General features: G+C 39.0%; 1 protein-coding gene across 1 annotated transcript in view; it reads left to right on the forward strand.

The window, feature by feature from the left end:
• Positions 1-17670, forward strand: part of ULK2 (unc-51 like autophagy activating kinase 2) — a 197366-nt gene that overhangs the window by 177692 nt on the left and 2004 nt on the right. The window contains exons 23-26 of the mRNA XM_045290282.1: positions 9324-9502; positions 10663-10781; positions 11137-11294; positions 16729-16864. Of these exons, the coding sequence (XP_045146217.1) occupies positions 9324-9502; positions 10663-10781; positions 11137-11294; positions 16729-16864 (592 nt within the window). The remainder of the gene's footprint in view (positions 1-9323; positions 9503-10662; positions 10782-11136; positions 11295-16728; positions 16865-17670) is intronic.

Here is a 17670-nt window from a genome sequence, read left to right on the forward strand (position 1 = left end):
TGTCCCCCCGGAACCATTGGTCCCGTTGTTTTCTCCTCCAGACTATTCATCCAGTCTGTCTTATCTAGATAGATCTGTAGAGATAATAATATGCATCAAAAATCAAGCCATAGCAAGATAGGTGATCAGTGAGAACACAGTGATGGCAACAAAAAAGGAAACCAGTTACCCACAGAAGAATAAATTAAATAAAAGAAAAAATTTAAAACAGAAAGAAAAACCTGTAAATAGATCAAGATCTAATTTGTTATCTCTAGGCGCACCCTTCAGTCAGGTCTGATGGGGTACCATGCTCTGGCCCCAGAATCTGTCCTTTGTACTCCTTCAGGGGCTCCTCACTCTGCTCCCATAGTTGCTCTGCCGCATGCTTTTAGTCGTTTTCCTCAGGTCTCAGGGTCAGCCTGGGCAAGTCCCAACACTGAGTGTCCAGTGTTGCCCCCCTTAGAGCCCGGGGCCATCAAGGGACAGCATGTCTCATGGTGGGATCAGCCATATTGTCCACTCTGTCCATTGGCTGTTCAGAGCCGGGATGTCATCCTCCAGGCCTGTGGGTCAGGATGTGCTCCACTCTCTCTTCCTCCCCCTTCATTTACTCCCATTTGCTCTGATCAGACATGCCCCTAGCTGCAGCTTCAGTGCCGTCCCCTCAAATAAATTCTTCTCGGGGAAAGGGCAGTTGTCCACGTAGCTGATATGGGGGCCTAGCCCTCAGGCCCCTCCACTGGCTCCTCACTCCTTGCCAGCAAGCTGCATTCGTCTGACACTGGCTTTAAATCTGGTCCCTCTTTCCCTGTGGAGACACAAACAATACCCTCCCCTTGGGTGGGTCAGTGACCTATTCCCCCGTCACATATCCTTTTTTTTTCCTTTCCCCTCCCTTTGTAGTTGGCTACCCTATGTACCCCTGGATTTGGTCTGGTACCTGCCATACTACTTGGACCTTACCCCTGGAGTGTTTGTATACAGTAGCTTTTTCCCTGTGCCCCTTTTGCATTTACCTTTCTGTTCTTTCTTTATATTTATATATATATATATATAAACTTCCCTCAGCAGACTAATGTCTGTATAACCTCTATGTGCTTGAATTTACTCGTTTGACTTGTGTCCCAGGTCGTGGTCTGTTTTCGAGTATGTGCGATGTGGACTGGAAAAGAATGTGAATTTTTTTGCATGTGGGTGGAACACTCTGAAAATATCAAGTCAAGTCATCCAAGTGTGCTATTTAGATCTCTAGCCTCCTTTTTGAGTTTCTTTCCCAATGATCTGTCTTTTTTAGAGTGGTGTATTAAAGTCACCAGCTATAATTGTTGAGCTTGTGATCTCTTTTTTTCATCTTTTGGAGTGTTTGATTCATGAATTTCGCTAGTCTCTCATTAGGTACATATATGTTTATTATGCTCACTGGTTCTTGGTCTATTGGTCTCTTGAGCATTATATAGTGCCCCTCCTTGTCTCTTGTTATAGCCTGTATCTTGAGGTCAATTAGGTCAGATATTAAAATCTCTACCCCTGCTTTTTTTTTGCATTACCATTTGGTTGGTATAATTTTCTCCAGCCTTTAATTCTCAACCTGTTTTTGTCTGCAAGCTTGAGATGAGTCTCCTGGAAGCAGCAGATCAATGGGTTGTTTCCTCAGCCAGTCTGTTAGCCTCTGCCTTTTAATGCCTGAGTTCAGGCCATTGATATTCAGTGCTATTATATCCACCTGTGGACTCTGTGAGGTCATCTTGTACCTTTTGTGTTAGGTATTTTCCTACCTACCTATCTTATCCACTTGCATTGTGTGTGTGGTTTATGTTTGCCTTCTTTCCACTATTGAGCTGATGCTATCCTGGGGGCCGTTTCCTCTTTGTTGCCCTATGGGTGGAGTTGTTCTATGTGATGCTCTCTTATTTGCCCTCGGTGAGTGTTCATCTTCTGCCCATACTGGATCAGCAAGGATCTTTTGTAGGGCTGGGTTTCTTTTTATGTATTCTTTGAGGTTGCCCTTGTCTGGGAAGACTCTTACTTCTCCATCTATCTTAATAGATAATTTGGCTGGGTAGAGTATTCTTGGGTTTGCGTTGTTTTCCTTCAATTTTTGGAATATGTTACTCCATTCCCTTCTCTTCTTCATTGTTTCCGCTGATAGGGCTGAACATACTCTTATTTCGGTTCCTTTATACATGACTGTTTGCTTTTCCCTAGCTGCTTTTATGATCATCTCCTTTTCCTCAAAGTTGGACAATTTGACAATTATGTGTGTTGGTGACTTCTTCTTGGGATTCAGTCTGGCTGGTGTGCTTTCAGCCTCTTGAATGGTTGCCTGATTTTCATTTATTAAGCTGGGGAATATTTCCTCTAAGAATTCCCTTGTTATTTTTGCTGCGTGTCTTGTTCTTTGTTGTGTCTTGTTCCGGTAGGTAATTATTCTAATATTTTGTTTCTTTTCATAGCACCAGACATGGCTCTCAAGTTTTCTTCAGCTAATTTAATTGTCTTCTTTGACTGCTTTTCCCGTTTGCTGAGGTCTGCTTGGTTATCCTCTAGGTCACTGATGTGATTCTCTGCCTCCTCAAGCCTATTGGCAAGATCTGTCAATTTTTCACTAGATTGTTATTTCATCCCTTAACTCTTGTATTTCCCTTTGGTCCATTGCCCTTTATCTCCTCTATCATCTCATCTTTTTTCTGCATTGCTTCCCTCATATTCTTTATGACTTCAAGCAGCATTTTGAAATTTTCTTTTTGTGGCAGGTCAATATCTGCTTCTTCTATGTCCATTGTTAGGTTCATGACTTCTTCCAATATTGTCTTCTGTTTCTCCTGGTTTTTTCCTTGAAGCTGTTAGAACTGGTTGCTGTTTACATGGTTTTAGAGATGCCTGGAGCCATCTTCCTGAGTCAAAGAGCCCTGCGCTCTCTCTTGGAGGATTCATATGAGTCCTTCTATGACCTACCTGCCGGTAGCTGTACTGAGGGGTCACGCTATCGCTGTATCTTCCTGTGGTTTCACTCTTGTCCTGGCCATCCAGTATTCCGTTACTTGGAATGTGTGTTGGATATTCCTCTCATGTGACACTGGTCCAGTTGTTGTGGACCCACGAAGGCATTGCTTCCCTGGCCGATCTCTTAAGTAGCCGTCACTGTTATTGGAGCACCTTGGCTGGCCTGTGGTGTTTTCCTCTGTGACTCGAGTGCTGAGGAGGGTGTGTAGGTATACCCACTTGGTGTAGAGCTCTGTAGCTGGCAGGGGGAATATTGTAGACAGAGAGATAACCTTGGAGATTTGGTGGATGTTCACGCAGTAGCATGGAGCCCCACCAGTGGTGTCAGGTGTTTCCCCCAGTCACTTGTAGGGACTCTGGATTTAGGCTGGGAATCCCCCCACTTTTTGTAGGGGAGAACCCCCTGCTGCTTGGTGTGTGGAAGAGGACCAGCGTGAATTCCCCAGCTGCTTGCCAAACCTATAAATTTGGGTGGGAGCTCCCGTAGTTGGTCCTTCAGTGTTGCCCTAGGCAGAGAGGAGTGGCCTGGAGGCCGCTAGTGGCTTGTGACAGGAAATAGAGTGAAAAGAGAGGAAAAAGAGAGAAAGAGGGAGACACAGACTGGAGCAACAATGTCTAGCAAACTGAAAGCCACTCACATTCACTCAGCTAGAATTCACAGAGTAAAACAAAAGTGAAAACAGTAAAAAAATAAAGAAAGAAAACAACAAAAAAGGAGAACTGAATCTGCTGAGGCTGTGGTAGGAAAGAGAGAAGAGTTACAAGAGGAGAAAAGAAGAATATAAATAAAGTAAAGAAAGAAGAAAAAGGAGAGGGAGACAGAACTGAAAAAATGGATAAATAAATAGCTGACCCTGTGCTGTGCTGTGCTGTATGTAGCACTGGCTCGTCCTGTGTGGAGCACTGTCTTAGGGGTCAGGCTGCCCCCTGAGAGGACAGGGTTGCCCTAGGTAGAGTGTAGGGGTCTGGGAACCAGCAGTGGCATGTGAAGGGAATGAGAGGGAGAAGAGAGAATCATACAAGAAGAGAGAGAAGCGAAGAGAACAAAGAAAGAAAGAGAAAAAGAAAAAAGAGAAGGGAGGAGAAAAAACCCAACTGTGTTCACTAAGATTGGCTGTGATGGTAAAAAGAAAGGAGAGCGAGAAGGAGGAAATAAAGAGATAGCTGATCCCTAATTGCTTGTATTTGGGGCCAAAGGGGTTTAGACCCTGCCTCACAATGGCAGGTTGGTGTGCCCTTTTAATGCAGGCACCCAGTGGTGCTGGGAAGAGTTGCCCTAGTTGACAAGCTCGCTTAGAGGTCTGACAGAGGTTTCCTCAGCAGTGCAGTGCGGCGTAGATGTTTGTCCCAGCTGCCTTGTATAGTGTTCAGCTCTCCCACGGAGGGCAGGCTGGAGTTCCTCTTGCTATTTGGGTTGATTTGCCCTAAGTGGAAGGTAGTGATCTGGAAGCCAGTAGTGGCGTATGATAGGAGAGCATGGGAGAGAAGAGGAAAAAGAGGGGAAAAGAAGAAAGTGAGAAAAAAGAACCCCAACACAAACCTGCGCTCTTTGAGACTGACTGCAGTGGGAAAGATAGAAATGCTAGTTAATGAAGAGGGAAGAAATAGAGTAGTAGGTAAGGTGATAACAGACTTGATCACCTGTCCGTGAGGCTGGAGGAGTTCCAACTCTTCCTCTAGGTAGCGGGGTAGTGTACCCACTTTATGTAGGGTTCCACAGATGCTGTGTGGGATTACTTTCAAAGGCAAGATCGCACCCGTGACCAGGCATCCGTTGAACTTCGAGTTTACTGGTATGCCTGCCTTGTGATGTGCAGGGGTGGGGGGCGGGGTGTTCCCACAGCCTGGTCTAGGGCCCCAGGGCCCTAGATTCACTGAAAGGGAAGCTGGGCCTGTTGTCCTATCTAGGCTGCTTATGTCCTACTAGATCAGAGTTGTTTTTTTTTATCCCCTGCCCAGCTAGACTAAAATCAAATTGACTTGTCTCCCACAGTCTCTAGTCTGCAGCTCCTGCTGTTTGAAACTGATGCTTGCTACAGCAGGTCTTTTTTATGCAAAAAGTCCCTAGGCCCTGTAGCTGAGTTCTGGCATTCCTTAGCTAGGTTCCTTCTTATGCTGATTTATGTTAAGGGATCCCCCCCCCCCCATGTGCTCCTTGGAGCTGAGCCACCAGATTTGGGAGCTGTCAGGCTGGTCCCCAGAGGGGGAGAGCCAGCTTATCAGGGAGGTTGTTTCCTTCTCCGCCAATTGAAACTAATTTCGCTCCCTGGATTCCGACGATCTGCCTGTTTTCTCCCACACTGCAATCTACCTGAGGTAAAACTCTGTTTTCTTCTACTCTAAATTACGGCTACCTGCCACTGACACTCCCCAGGCTGTGAGCTCAACAGCGCAGAGAGCTCCAGCGTGGGGTTCTCCTCATGTCTGGAATCCTGTCCCTTTTAAGGCGTCAGACTGGAGAAATCGCTGCTCCCGGCAAAGGGCGGAGGTGGGTGCCTGAGGGCTAAAAGCTAGAGCAGTTTAAAGCATTCTTGGTTTGCTTTGTGAGTGGAAATCACACTCAAAAATGGGGTTCAGGAGAGACCTTAGTACCCTAGTTCTAATTTCTGGACTCCACCTCCCCGCTTCCTTCACCTTACCTCCCAATTTTCTGGTCTGGCAGCAGGAGCTCCAAAAGGGTGAGTCCTATCGGGTGGCCATTTTTCCCCATTGATTCTCTGCTTTACCAAGCAAGAGATCTGTCTCTAGGAATATGCTCCAAGTATTTCCATCTTTGCTTCTAAGCATTCTGCCTAAGACAGATTTGTAGAGTTATAGAAGTTCTTTATATAGTTTGAGTACCAAATTCTTATCAGATATATGGCTTCCAAATATTTACTGTCATTCTGTAGATTGCCTTTTTAACTTCTTGGTTATTCCCTTTGATGTACAGAAGTTTTTAATTTTGACAAAATTCAATTTATCTATATTCTTTTTTTGCCCATAGTTTTGGTGCCTCATAAAATTCCATTGCCCAAAACAATATTTTGGAAGATTTATTCCTATGTTTTCTTCTGAGAGTTTTTTGGTTTTAGCTCTTAAATTTAGGTCATTCATTATTTTTTCCTAGTTGTTATATGTGGTATTGGGTGTTGGTTGGGCTTCATTGTTTTACCTGTAGAGATTTAGTTATCACAGGACTATTTATAGAAGAGACTACTTCCTCCTGTGCCATAGTGGACTTAACACCCTTCTCAACATCTGTTAGTCATATATTTTTATGGCCTTATTTCTTTCAATTCTGTTCAGTGATCTATAAATTTGTCTTTATCACAACCATACTATAAATCTTTACAGAATTAGATAGCCTCTTCTTTCTCTCGTGGAGCAACTGATGGGTTTGAACAGTCTATTTTGTGGTTAATGGCTCAACACTTCCTTGACAGCACCACCAGGACTCCTTACTATTTACATTAGTGTTATTTTAAAGTGTGTTTTGAGTCCCTGATTGGTGCAAATAGTTAATATACAGCTGCTAACCAAAAAGTTGATTCTTTGAGTCCACATAGAAGTACCTCAGAAGAAAGACCAAGTGGTTCACCATACATTCCTATTGTGACACACTGGGTCACCATGAATTTGAATTAAGTGGTGACAGTTCATTTAGTTTGATTGATAATTTGTTTTGAAGTTGCAAAGTATGAGTTCTACTTTCCTTTTTTTCTTCAGATTGTTTAGATTCTTTGGGACCCCATGTAATTTCTGTGAACTTAAGGATCAGCTTTTCCATTTCTGTAAACAAAGGATGATTGAGATTTTGATACAGATTACATTGAATCTCTAAATTGCTTTGCAGATTATTGACATCTACAAATAATAAATCATGATTTCTAAGTACAGCATGTCTTTCTGTTTTGTTTGGTCTTCTTTAATTTCTTTCACTATTTGCAACAGTCTTTTTCACTCCTTGCTTAAATTTATTCCTAGATATTTTATCCTTTCGGATTCTATTATACATGACTTGCTTCATTGCCTCTCAGTTTATTTATTACTGTGTATAGAAACACAACTGATTTGCTTGTTTTTCTCCAATCCTGCAGCCTTATTGGATTTATTAGTTTTAATAGCTTTCTTATGGATTCTTTGGAACTACTTATAGTTAGGATTATGTCATCAATGAATAGAAATTACATTACTTTTCCCTTTCCTCTTTGGATGCCAGTTACTTTGTTTTTTTGCCTCATTTCCAGGACAGTGTTTAACAGCAAGATATTTGGAAAAAATCTTTGTCGTAAACCAATAAATGTTTATTCCTACATCTTGCTTTTATCATAAGATAAAAATAGTATACCTTCCAAAATAGGTTGTGGTGATGATTGTGCTACTCGTCTTAAAATGGTTGAACTATTTAATTATATGATATGTTAATTATATACCAGTAAAACTGTTAAAAATAAGTAGTACATTTAAAACTAGTTTTTAGCTTCTTAGCCCACTGATCCTCCTGTATTTACAGCAGGACAGTCATTCTTTCAGGCCAGTTTTATAGGGAAAGATATAGATTCAGAACAGAATTAATTTTATGATTTCAAACACTGTGACAAATCATATTTTGATTCTGTAACCTTCAGTAAACTAATATATCCTGAATCTCTAGATACCATGCTAATTCAACTTGAGTTTAAGTTAAAATGGTAAATTCTTCAGATTAATAAGGAGCAAGTTTTCATTTCATGTAGTAAAATTCTTATTTTATCTGAATGTAATTAAAATATTCCATATAAAATATTGCACGTAAGAGTTCAGTGGTGATTTTCTGCTGATTTTAATGATAGTACACATTTTCAAAATATGTGTAATATGGGTTGAGATTAGAAAATCAATCCAATTTTTTTCCCCTACCAAATTAGGCATATCAACTTGTTACATGTGATCCATTGTATTGCCACATAAGACTCTAAAATTCTGTCATAGAGCAGAAAGGCTCTAGAAAAATGACCAAAATCCCTTTTAACATAAAAAAGATGAGAATTTTTTAGTCTTTTTATTTCAAAGTACACATAACTAAAGTGCAAATCTGAAAACATTTTAAAATATTGATTTTAAGTGGCATATCTCTGAATGCTGATATATCTAGATTACCCCCTCAATACCTGAAGAGGTCATACAATATCTTAGAGCTTTGCTGTTGGTTCTAATCATCTGATTAATTGAAAGAACTTAAGCAATTAAAATAAGGCATCTCTGAATTTGTAAGACATCTGTAGAATTCACTGAATTATCTAATATTGATACCTATTTTGTCAGGTTTTTATCTTATGCATGTTGATTTAATCATATAGTATTTTTTTTCCTTTCCAGCTAACCTTTGTGATGCTCTGATACATATCACAAACATATACAGACACCACATTGGGTTTTTTTTTCCGTTATTACCCAATAGTTTTAGCGTTATAAAATTCACATATCATACACTCTCATAGTTGTCACTTTTAAAAAGAATTATACATACAACATCACAAATCTAGTTCACCCTCCACCCTGCAACATTCACTATTTGCTCCCCAATTCCCATTAATCCCCATATCCCTGATAAACCATTGCATCAGTTATTGCCTCTATGCATCCAAACCTGTGTTTCATAAACCAGGAAACCTATCAGAAACAAAGAAATCTTTTTTTTTTTTAGTTTTGTAAGTTTTTATTGAATAGTAATGAAAAACTTCTCTGTTCCTTTCTTTGCCTGTCTCTCTGTCAGCATGGACTCAAGGATTTCTATTTATCCAATGGGTTGTAGCCCATCATCATTATTATTATTTATCTTTTTTTTTTCAAAACCATTTTATTGGGAATTAATACAGAGATCATGTCATTCCATAGTTCAATTACATCAAGCGGTATTGTACAATTGCTACCTCTATCAGTTTCTTTTTTTCTTTTTTTAAACATTTTATTAGGGGCTCATACAACTGTTATCGCAATCCATACACACATCAATTGTGTAAAGCAAATAAATATTTTAAAGTAAGAATAAAAATATAGAGGAAGGAACAAAAGACTACCAGCAATATTAAAATAAGCCAGAGAGAAATTTTCTTTTATTGAACAACCGAAAAATATACTGTAGCCCATCCATCATAATCAAGTTTACAATAATCTGATAGCAAAGCAACATACCCACATTTGATTTAATTTGCTTATTTTCTTAGTCTTTTGATATTTTAAAAATCTGAAGAGTCTTCAATCATTCTGGTGCACAGACCTATATATTTAAGTACAATTGTAGGGACTATGATTTATTTACAGAATGTGTATGTACTTATTCTGAAGATTTCTAAGAAAAATTTACTTTGCTGCAGCAAGAACACACAGACGCCTTACGCCATCTGAATCTCATGTTGGTGTTTACTGAGTGTGTCCTGGATCTCACAGCATTGCGGGGAGGAAATCCAGAGCTGTGTACATCTGCTGTCTCCTTATACGAAATTCAAGAAAATGTGGTTGTGGGCCAGATCAGCCAATTCAGCAAAGATTGGGGGTATATTCCTCATTTGTTTTTCATTTTCAAATTCTTCATGCTTTCTGTAAACTTCACATTAAAAGATTAAGATTCAGATCCAGGGGAGTGTCTAAATTATATTAAGTTAGATATCACTAAATTATACTATATTTTATTATTATGAGCTACAACTTGGAGATTTATGCAATCTTAGTGTTACCTTTCCCTGTAAATGAATAAAGTTAAAGATTTTTGATAGAGTTACATGATTTTTATCTGAATGGGGAAGTGGTATGGAAACCACATTTGACCTTGTTTGGCTACAAAAGAGAGAAGGAGACTCCAACTCCATATTTCCCCAAGAATAATTCCTATGAGGTAATTTTCAGATGTACCTCCACTATCCAACCTTCTTTACCTTATTCTGATACCAATAGCCTCTCCTATGAGCACTCTGTTTCTCTGCTGAGTTTATAATCCATTGTAGAGGCCACACAAACAGTATTCAGAATTCAAGGATTTTTTTTGGAGGGGTTCGGGGGAAGCTTACAGGTTACAACATGCTAAGGGTATAGTTTTTTTTGTCCACATTGCCTCTTCTCAGCCATGCTGGCAGGGTATGTCTCCTCTCTCTGATGCTCAGCCTATCAGCCCCGTTGTCCCTTGGCCCTTGCCCTGCGCAGGAAAAAACTCCTTTAACACTGATAGTTGCCCTACGGGCACCCTACTCTGCAACCCAACCTTCTGCACTCAGCTGTACTTATTTTGGGGGCAGTATGCCTGTTACTGTTCCTCATGGTGTTGGTGCTGGTTCTTTGTTGTTGTTGTTGTTGTTGTTTCAGTGATCTCAGATACACTTTACTCCGGGTTATTCTTTCTTGCTGATTGTGGGGTTTTCTGTTACGCTTACAGCAAGGTGGCAAAACTGACCAGTTCTCACACTGGAGTCTTCAACCCCTTATTTGCAGCTTCCTCCTAGTCATTTGGTGGAAGTTACCAAGACTGTGGATAGAAGAGCCACATCAAGTTATGTTAACTCACCATACCAAGGGTATTGTGCACACACCCTTTTCATCCCTAGCCTCCCTTCATGGAATGGTATACTCCCTTAGAAAGGCTATTTTAATGGTAACATGCTATGTAGGCGAGCCTATTCTGACATGTTGGTTCACAAGATGATTTTCTTACTCTTGATGCAGACGGGTGGAACAACTGATACTGTATATGAAAGCAGCACAGCTGCTAGCAGCTTCCCTACATCTCGCCAAAGCGCAGATCAAGTCTGGGCAGCTGAGCCCATCCACAACTGTAAAACAAGGTATGGTTGAGTGTGACAGGGTAACTCCAGAAATATCCTATTCTCATTATGACAAAGAAGTAACTTTGGATAGGAAATCATTGTGTTACTAAGTACTTTTAGTCAGAAAGGAAAGATGATAGATTTTTTTGTATATTTTCCCATTTAATTGGTAAAAGAAGGTCGGTAGTGCTTTAGTTTCAGATTTTCTTAACGGAAAAAAATGCATATGAAAATTCTGATTTCCATTCTCACCTCCCTCCCCTAATTAATTTAGTGTCGCTTTCCTCATATCATTAGGAATAGTACATGTCACTTTTGTTTTTATTTCCAAATAAAACAAAATTTTAACGCCTATCTTTTCCCTTTTTTTCAGTTGTCAAAAATCTGAATGAACGATATAAATTTTGCATCACTATGAGCAAGAAACTTACAGAAAAGCTGAGTCGCTTCTTCTCTGACAAGCAGAGATTTATTGATGAAATCAACAGTGTAACTGCAGAGAAACTCATCTATAATTGTGCTGTGGAAATGGTAACCCCTTTAAGATTGATGATTTTTATAGTGCTTATTATCTTATGAATTGTTTCACATTTATTCCGCTTGAAGTTATGCCCTGGTGAAATATGATAATTCATCTTAAAATTTACAGCTTTAGACAGGGTCTAATCTTTATATAATTTGCTTCTAAAAGCATTTGGTGTATCTTTTCTACACTTTCTACTATTTTGGAAATTTTGCCCTAAAAAAAGCTATTAGAGAAAATACTCCTTTGTTAACTGATCTATAAAATCTGTATGCCTATATTCCGCTTACTGAGCTTAGTTAAGAATAGATTAAAAATAAAGTGGACTTTTCCAATCATCTGATTTTAATAGGAACTGTATGAGACAGTTCTACCTGTCGTATACAGTTACTGTGTGTCAGAAATAGTTTATTTGCTGAGTCTATTGAAGGAAAAATTGCTTTGAAGTATAGATAAAAACCAAGACTGTTAAAGAAGAAAGTGGGGGAAAAGTCATTAGCTAATCTTATTTGTAGTTGTTAACATAAGATTCCTCCCAAGATTATCTATTTTATAGTGTATTGTTAGGTTACACCATTAGTCTCTTTTGAGTGTCATTATAATAAATCACATGAAAATAATTTTAGAATATAAATGGTTGACTAAAATGATACGCCTTAGACTTCTGGTAAAGATAGAAACGTGTAGCGCCATTCCCTCTTCAAAAAAAGGTGAAGAAGGCAGATTTGGAGGAAAAGCCTCAAGCTGTGAATCTCTGGAGAAAAACAAATCTAAGTAAGCTGGACACTGACAGCATGGGACGCCAGCTGTCTCAGGGGGACTGAACTATACCCAGTGCCTCATGACTGGCTGTTCCTCAGCGGGATTTCAAGTTCACATTCATGTGCTCGGCAGTAGATACAAAAGAGAAACTAGGCTGCTTTAAACTTGGGAAGAAAGTCATAAATAGCAAATTAACTTTAAAATTGATAAATCTTGGAAGGGAACAAAGACCTAATAAATAGTGAAACAGCACAGAAAAGACAAAATTCAGAAACAAAACAATCTCAACATAGAAAATGACAAGGAACAAAGAAACCAATACAACCCTCTTCAAAATAGTAATATTATTAACATTCATGATGTGTATTATATTACTCAAACAATTAAGACTGTGCTAAGCAATTATTTTTAGAAAATTTTTGTGCCTGAGAAAATGTCTTAAACCAATTAAAATATTTTCTTCCTTCCTGACAATAAGAGCCATATTGTAACTTTAATTAGCCGCCCCCCCCTTTGCCCTAGGTGTTTTCAAAAACTGTTATTATTAGCACTTACGTCTAATTATTCTCCTTCCTTTTTATGCCTCTGATATTCTGTATCCATGTTATTTACTGAATCATAAGTTGCTTTAGATTAATTTTTGAAAGAGATAGATATATTAATAACTAAGTTACTGATGTTCTAGCACTTAACAATTAAAGAGAAAAAGTGAAAGAGAATGCTATTGGGAAAAATACTGCTAACCCTGGGAATCCTCATAACCTGGCAAAGATACTTCTAACCCTTGGAATAATATGATTATCCCTTGATGGAAAGCTCCTATCCTATCTACCCTTTGCCTATCTAGCTCCTAATTTTCCTGTGTGATTCAATATGAGCATCCTCCTGGAAGTTTCCTCAGATCTTCTCCTCCATAGTATAGATTAGATGTCCCTCCCATTGTATGGATTAAATGTCCCACCCCCCCATGTATTCTGTACCATCTGCTATTGTAGGACCATATCTCCCATGGAATTGGATTGTCATATTTTGGGTACCCATATCTTCTTCCAGATTGAGTTCCATTAACTCTATGCACAGTGAGTCACTTGTTAAGTGCCATCAAGTCAGTTCCAAACCATATAATGACCTTATGCATGACTGAACAAAATATTGCCCTGCCCTGCACCATCCTTATAATTGTTCCTATGTTTAAGCCCATTGTTGCAGCCACTATGTCAATCCTTCTCCTTAAAAGCTTTCATCCTTTTCCCTGTCCCTGTACCTTACCAGACATGATGTCCTCATACAGGGCCTGGTCTCTCTTAGCATGTCGAAAGTATGTAAGATGAAGTCTCCTCATCCTTGCCTCTAAGGAGCCCTCTCGCCGTCCTCCAAAGACCATCATGGTACTTTTAATACTCTTCCCCAGTACCACAATTCAAATTATCAATTATTTTTTCAAATTATTCTATCATCACTAAAATAATAGACTCAATATCCTCTAAGCACAAACGTTTCCTCCTTATTCCATGGTAACCATTGGTCAACTTTGGTTTCTTTTTTGGTTGTAATTTTCTTGTTATAAAATTCACATATTATACACTTCCATAGTTAAGACCCTTTTTAAAAAAGTTGTATATACATCATCACAATCAATTCTAATGCTTCTTCCCCTCTCCCATGTCATTGTTTGCTCCCCAAATCCCCTCACCCTCCTGATCCCTGTGGATGCCCCTAGCCCACCATGTCCCTGATAAACCATTGCATCAGTTATTGTAATCTATGCATCCACTACTTCTTTACTTCACAAACTGGGAAAAACAACAGAAACAATAAAAAACAAGGGCAAGAAGAAAATAATAATGGCCATATTTATGCAATGTCCAACTTTCATGTACATGTGAGGGCATTGAAGATACTGTGACTTGGGCCAGGCTCACCTTAATCCTCAAAGTAACACCCTGCTCTTCAGTACTCTAAAGAGGTCTTGTGCAGAAGATTTACCTAATGCAACTTGCCTTCTGATCTCTCATGACTGCTGCTTTTATGAGCATTGATTATGGATCCAAGCAAGGCAAAATACATGACAACTTCAACTTTTTCTCCATTTATCATGATGCTACCTATTACTCCAGTTGTGATGATTTTGGTCTTCTTTACATTGAGTTGTAATCCATACTGAAGACTGCAATCCTTAATCTTCATCATGCATTGATACAAGTCCTCCTTGCTTTCAGCAAGCAAGGTTGTGTTATCTGCATATCACAGGTTGTTAATAAGTCATCCTCCACTCCTGGTGCCACATTCTTCTTCATATAAGTCAGCTTCTTTGACTTTTTGCTTAGCATGCAGATTGAATAAGTATGGGAAAAGGATACAATCCTGTTGCACAACTTTCCTGATTTTAAACCATGCATTATTCCCTTGTCCTGTTTGCAAAACTGCCTCTTTGATCCAAGTACAAGTTCTGCATAAAGCATAATGAAGTGATCTGGAATACCCATTCTTCTGAAAGTTATCTATAGTTTGTTTGTTATGTTCCACGTAATCAAATACCTTGGCATAGTTAATAAAACTCAAACATCTTTCTTGTGTTCTCTGCTTTGAGCCAAGATTCATCTGACATCAGGAATGATATTCTTGTTCCATATCTTCTTCTGAATCAAGCCTAAACCACTGGCAGCTCTATGTTAATACACTGCTGCAACTGCTGTTGGATGATTGTCAGCTATGATAGTCTGGGTAGACTAGAGAAATAAATCCATGGACACACATATGTATATAAAAAAGGGGTTTATATACAAGAGCAATTGAACATTGAGAAAACATCTCAACCCTGTCAGTCCAAGGCCATAAGCCTGATATTAACCCATATGTCCGATACCAATCTATAAAGTCCTCTTCAGACTCATGAAACACATGCAGTGAAACCTAACACAGGATGATCACCAGCCAATGGATAGAAAGTCTTTGGATCCAGTGTCACTGGAAATATCTGAGTGCTGGCAGGGGTCTCTGCATCAGTGTGGGTCCATGTTTCTTGTCAGTTGCTATGTCTCCCAGATTGTGAGCAGAGAGTCTTCCACCTCTAAGGAAGAAGTACCACATTTCCCAGAATTCTCAGGAGAAGGTCATGCCCACACAGAAGTCTCATTAGCTATCTCCAGTTTGACAGCCTAGACTCCGCCCCTACACTCTTAATCCTTAAATTGACACCAGATTAGGTGACTACCACATCAATATTCCAATCACCAATAATAATCAGTGCACGTTGATAGCATGTTCAATTAATATCCCTCCAGACATTAGTAGAATTCTTTATCACTAGCTTTTCTGGATGGCGCATAAATTTGAATGATACTTGTATTGAGTGGCTTTCCTTGAAGGCAGATAGATATAATCCTATCACATACAGCATTATAATATAATTCATGAGTAAGTTTACAATGACCTTTGACAGTGAATGCTACCGCATTCCTCTTGATCATGTTATTCCTGGCATAGTAATTCATATGACTCTCTGATGCAAAATGGCCAATACCAGTCCATTTAAATCCATTAATGCCTAGGATAAAAAAATGTGCTCCATTTTTTTAATGTGCTTCATTTCCTTTTTAATGACTTCCGATTTACTAAATGAATACTTCACACATTCCAAGTTCTGATCATTAGCAAACTTTTATAGCTGATTCTCCTTACCTTGAGTTGTGCCCATCAGCAAACGAAGATCCTGAAGGCTCCACTCCCACGGGCTTTAACTGACTCATGTCACCCTGGTCAACTCCCCTCTGAGAAATTAGCTCCTCCTCAGTCACATTTCAAGTATCCTCTAACCTGAAGGGCCCATTCTCCATCACTATCTCCAACAATGTTCTGCTTCCAGTCATTAGACCTTCAGTATCTGACACTGTTTCGAAGTTATGCTTATGGATTTCAGGGGTTCCTTCCTCTGGAGTTGGGAGCCAAGTCCTTCTGCATTGTCGCCTTATTCTGGAAGCTTCCCTGAAAACTGTGCACTTTGGTTGACCCTACTGGCATTTGAAATACTAGTGACATAGCTTTCAGCATCACAACAACAGACAAACCACCACAGTATGACAAACTGATAGACAACTGGTGGGCTTGTTTCTTAGTAGGTACTCAATAAATATTTTTGAAGAATGAATGACTAAACTAGAAAATTCTTTGGCTAGAAAAGAATACAATAGTGCTTTTAATGTCATTTAACTTTATTATTGTAACAAAATCTACTTTACTGAAATGCCTGGTTATCCTAGTATGAAAGTGTATGCTAAAAATAAACTTTTTATAGAAGTCAATGAAGAAAGGGTCTACTGTAAGTTTTATGAGTTGTGAATCTCTTTTCTGAATTTGAACCCAGACTACATTTGAACCCAGAATAACTTGTCAAGAGACACTTTCATACCTGAAGAATCTTTAACTTTTATATAGTTTGATTGTTGTTGAATGCTGCCAAGTCCATTCAGACTCATAATGACACCATGTGATAGAGTATAACTGGGGTTTTCCTGACTGTAATCTCTACAGAAGTAGATTACCTGTGGAACTTCTAGGTAACTTTGAACCACCAATCTTTAAGTTAGTAGCCAAGCATTTAACTGTTACATGACCAGGATTTCCTTAAAAAGTTGAAAAAAAAAAAAAAGTTGAAACTCCTATTTTTGTGACCGGTTCCAGGTTCAATCTGCAGCCCTGGATGAGATGTTTCAGCAGACTGAAGATGTGTTTTTTCGCTATCATAAGGCAGTCCTTCTTTTGGAAGGCCTAACTAAGATTTTACAGGACCCCGCAGATATTGAAAATGTGCATAAATGTAAGTTTACATAGATAATAGTGTATTTACTGATTGTAACTTAAGTAGTGTCTATAAGTATTGAGAAAGGGCTTTCAATCATACTGCCTGGATTTAAAATGCGGCTTTTCAAGATGAGGATAACAAAAGCCAAGCTTGCTTCCTGATCAAAGGGCAAACTGCAAAAGAGAATTTAAATTTCTTATGGATTCCAGACTTCCTGGAGCCATTGAGGCTAGATAAGCCCCCAAAACAATTGCCCTGAATTGATCCTTAAGCCTTAAATTAAAAGTGTCATCTGATGTCTTCTTTAAACAAATAATCCTCTAGCTTAATTAGTAAAGAATGTATGCTGTGTGCACTTTCAAAGAGCTATCTATAAGGGATCAAATTATAATAAACTAAAAAACTCTCTGCCGTTAAGTCAATGATAACAATCCCTGTGGGTTTCTGAGACTATAACTGTTTGCAGGAGTAAAAAGCCAGTCTTTCACCTGCAGAGCTTCTGGTGGTTTTGAACTGCCAAACATTCAGGTCACAGCCCAATGTGTAAACAGTACACCACCAGAGTTCCCTCAAATTATAATAGCAACTTGAAAAAGTACATAGGAAATGTAGGGGGCAGTGATTTTTGTGGTAATAGGGAAGAACAGTTCAGAAAATACGGAGTGAAAATGGTTGTACAACTTGAAGACTGAAATTGATATCCCTGAATCATACATCCAGAAGTTGTTGAATCGGTGTGGAGTATATTCTCAACAACAAAAATAAATTCTTTTTCACAGAGATAGAAAGACTAACCATGTGTTGTTACTAAAATAAATAAA

The sequence above is a fragment of the Echinops telfairi genome, unplaced genomic scaffold, assembly GCF_000313985.2.
Source record: "Echinops telfairi isolate 266 unplaced genomic scaffold, ASM31398v2 ScPeMD7_35;HRSCAF=133_1, whole genome shotgun sequence".
Classification (NCBI taxonomy): Eukaryota; Metazoa; Chordata; class Mammalia; order Afrosoricida; family Tenrecidae; genus Echinops; species Echinops telfairi.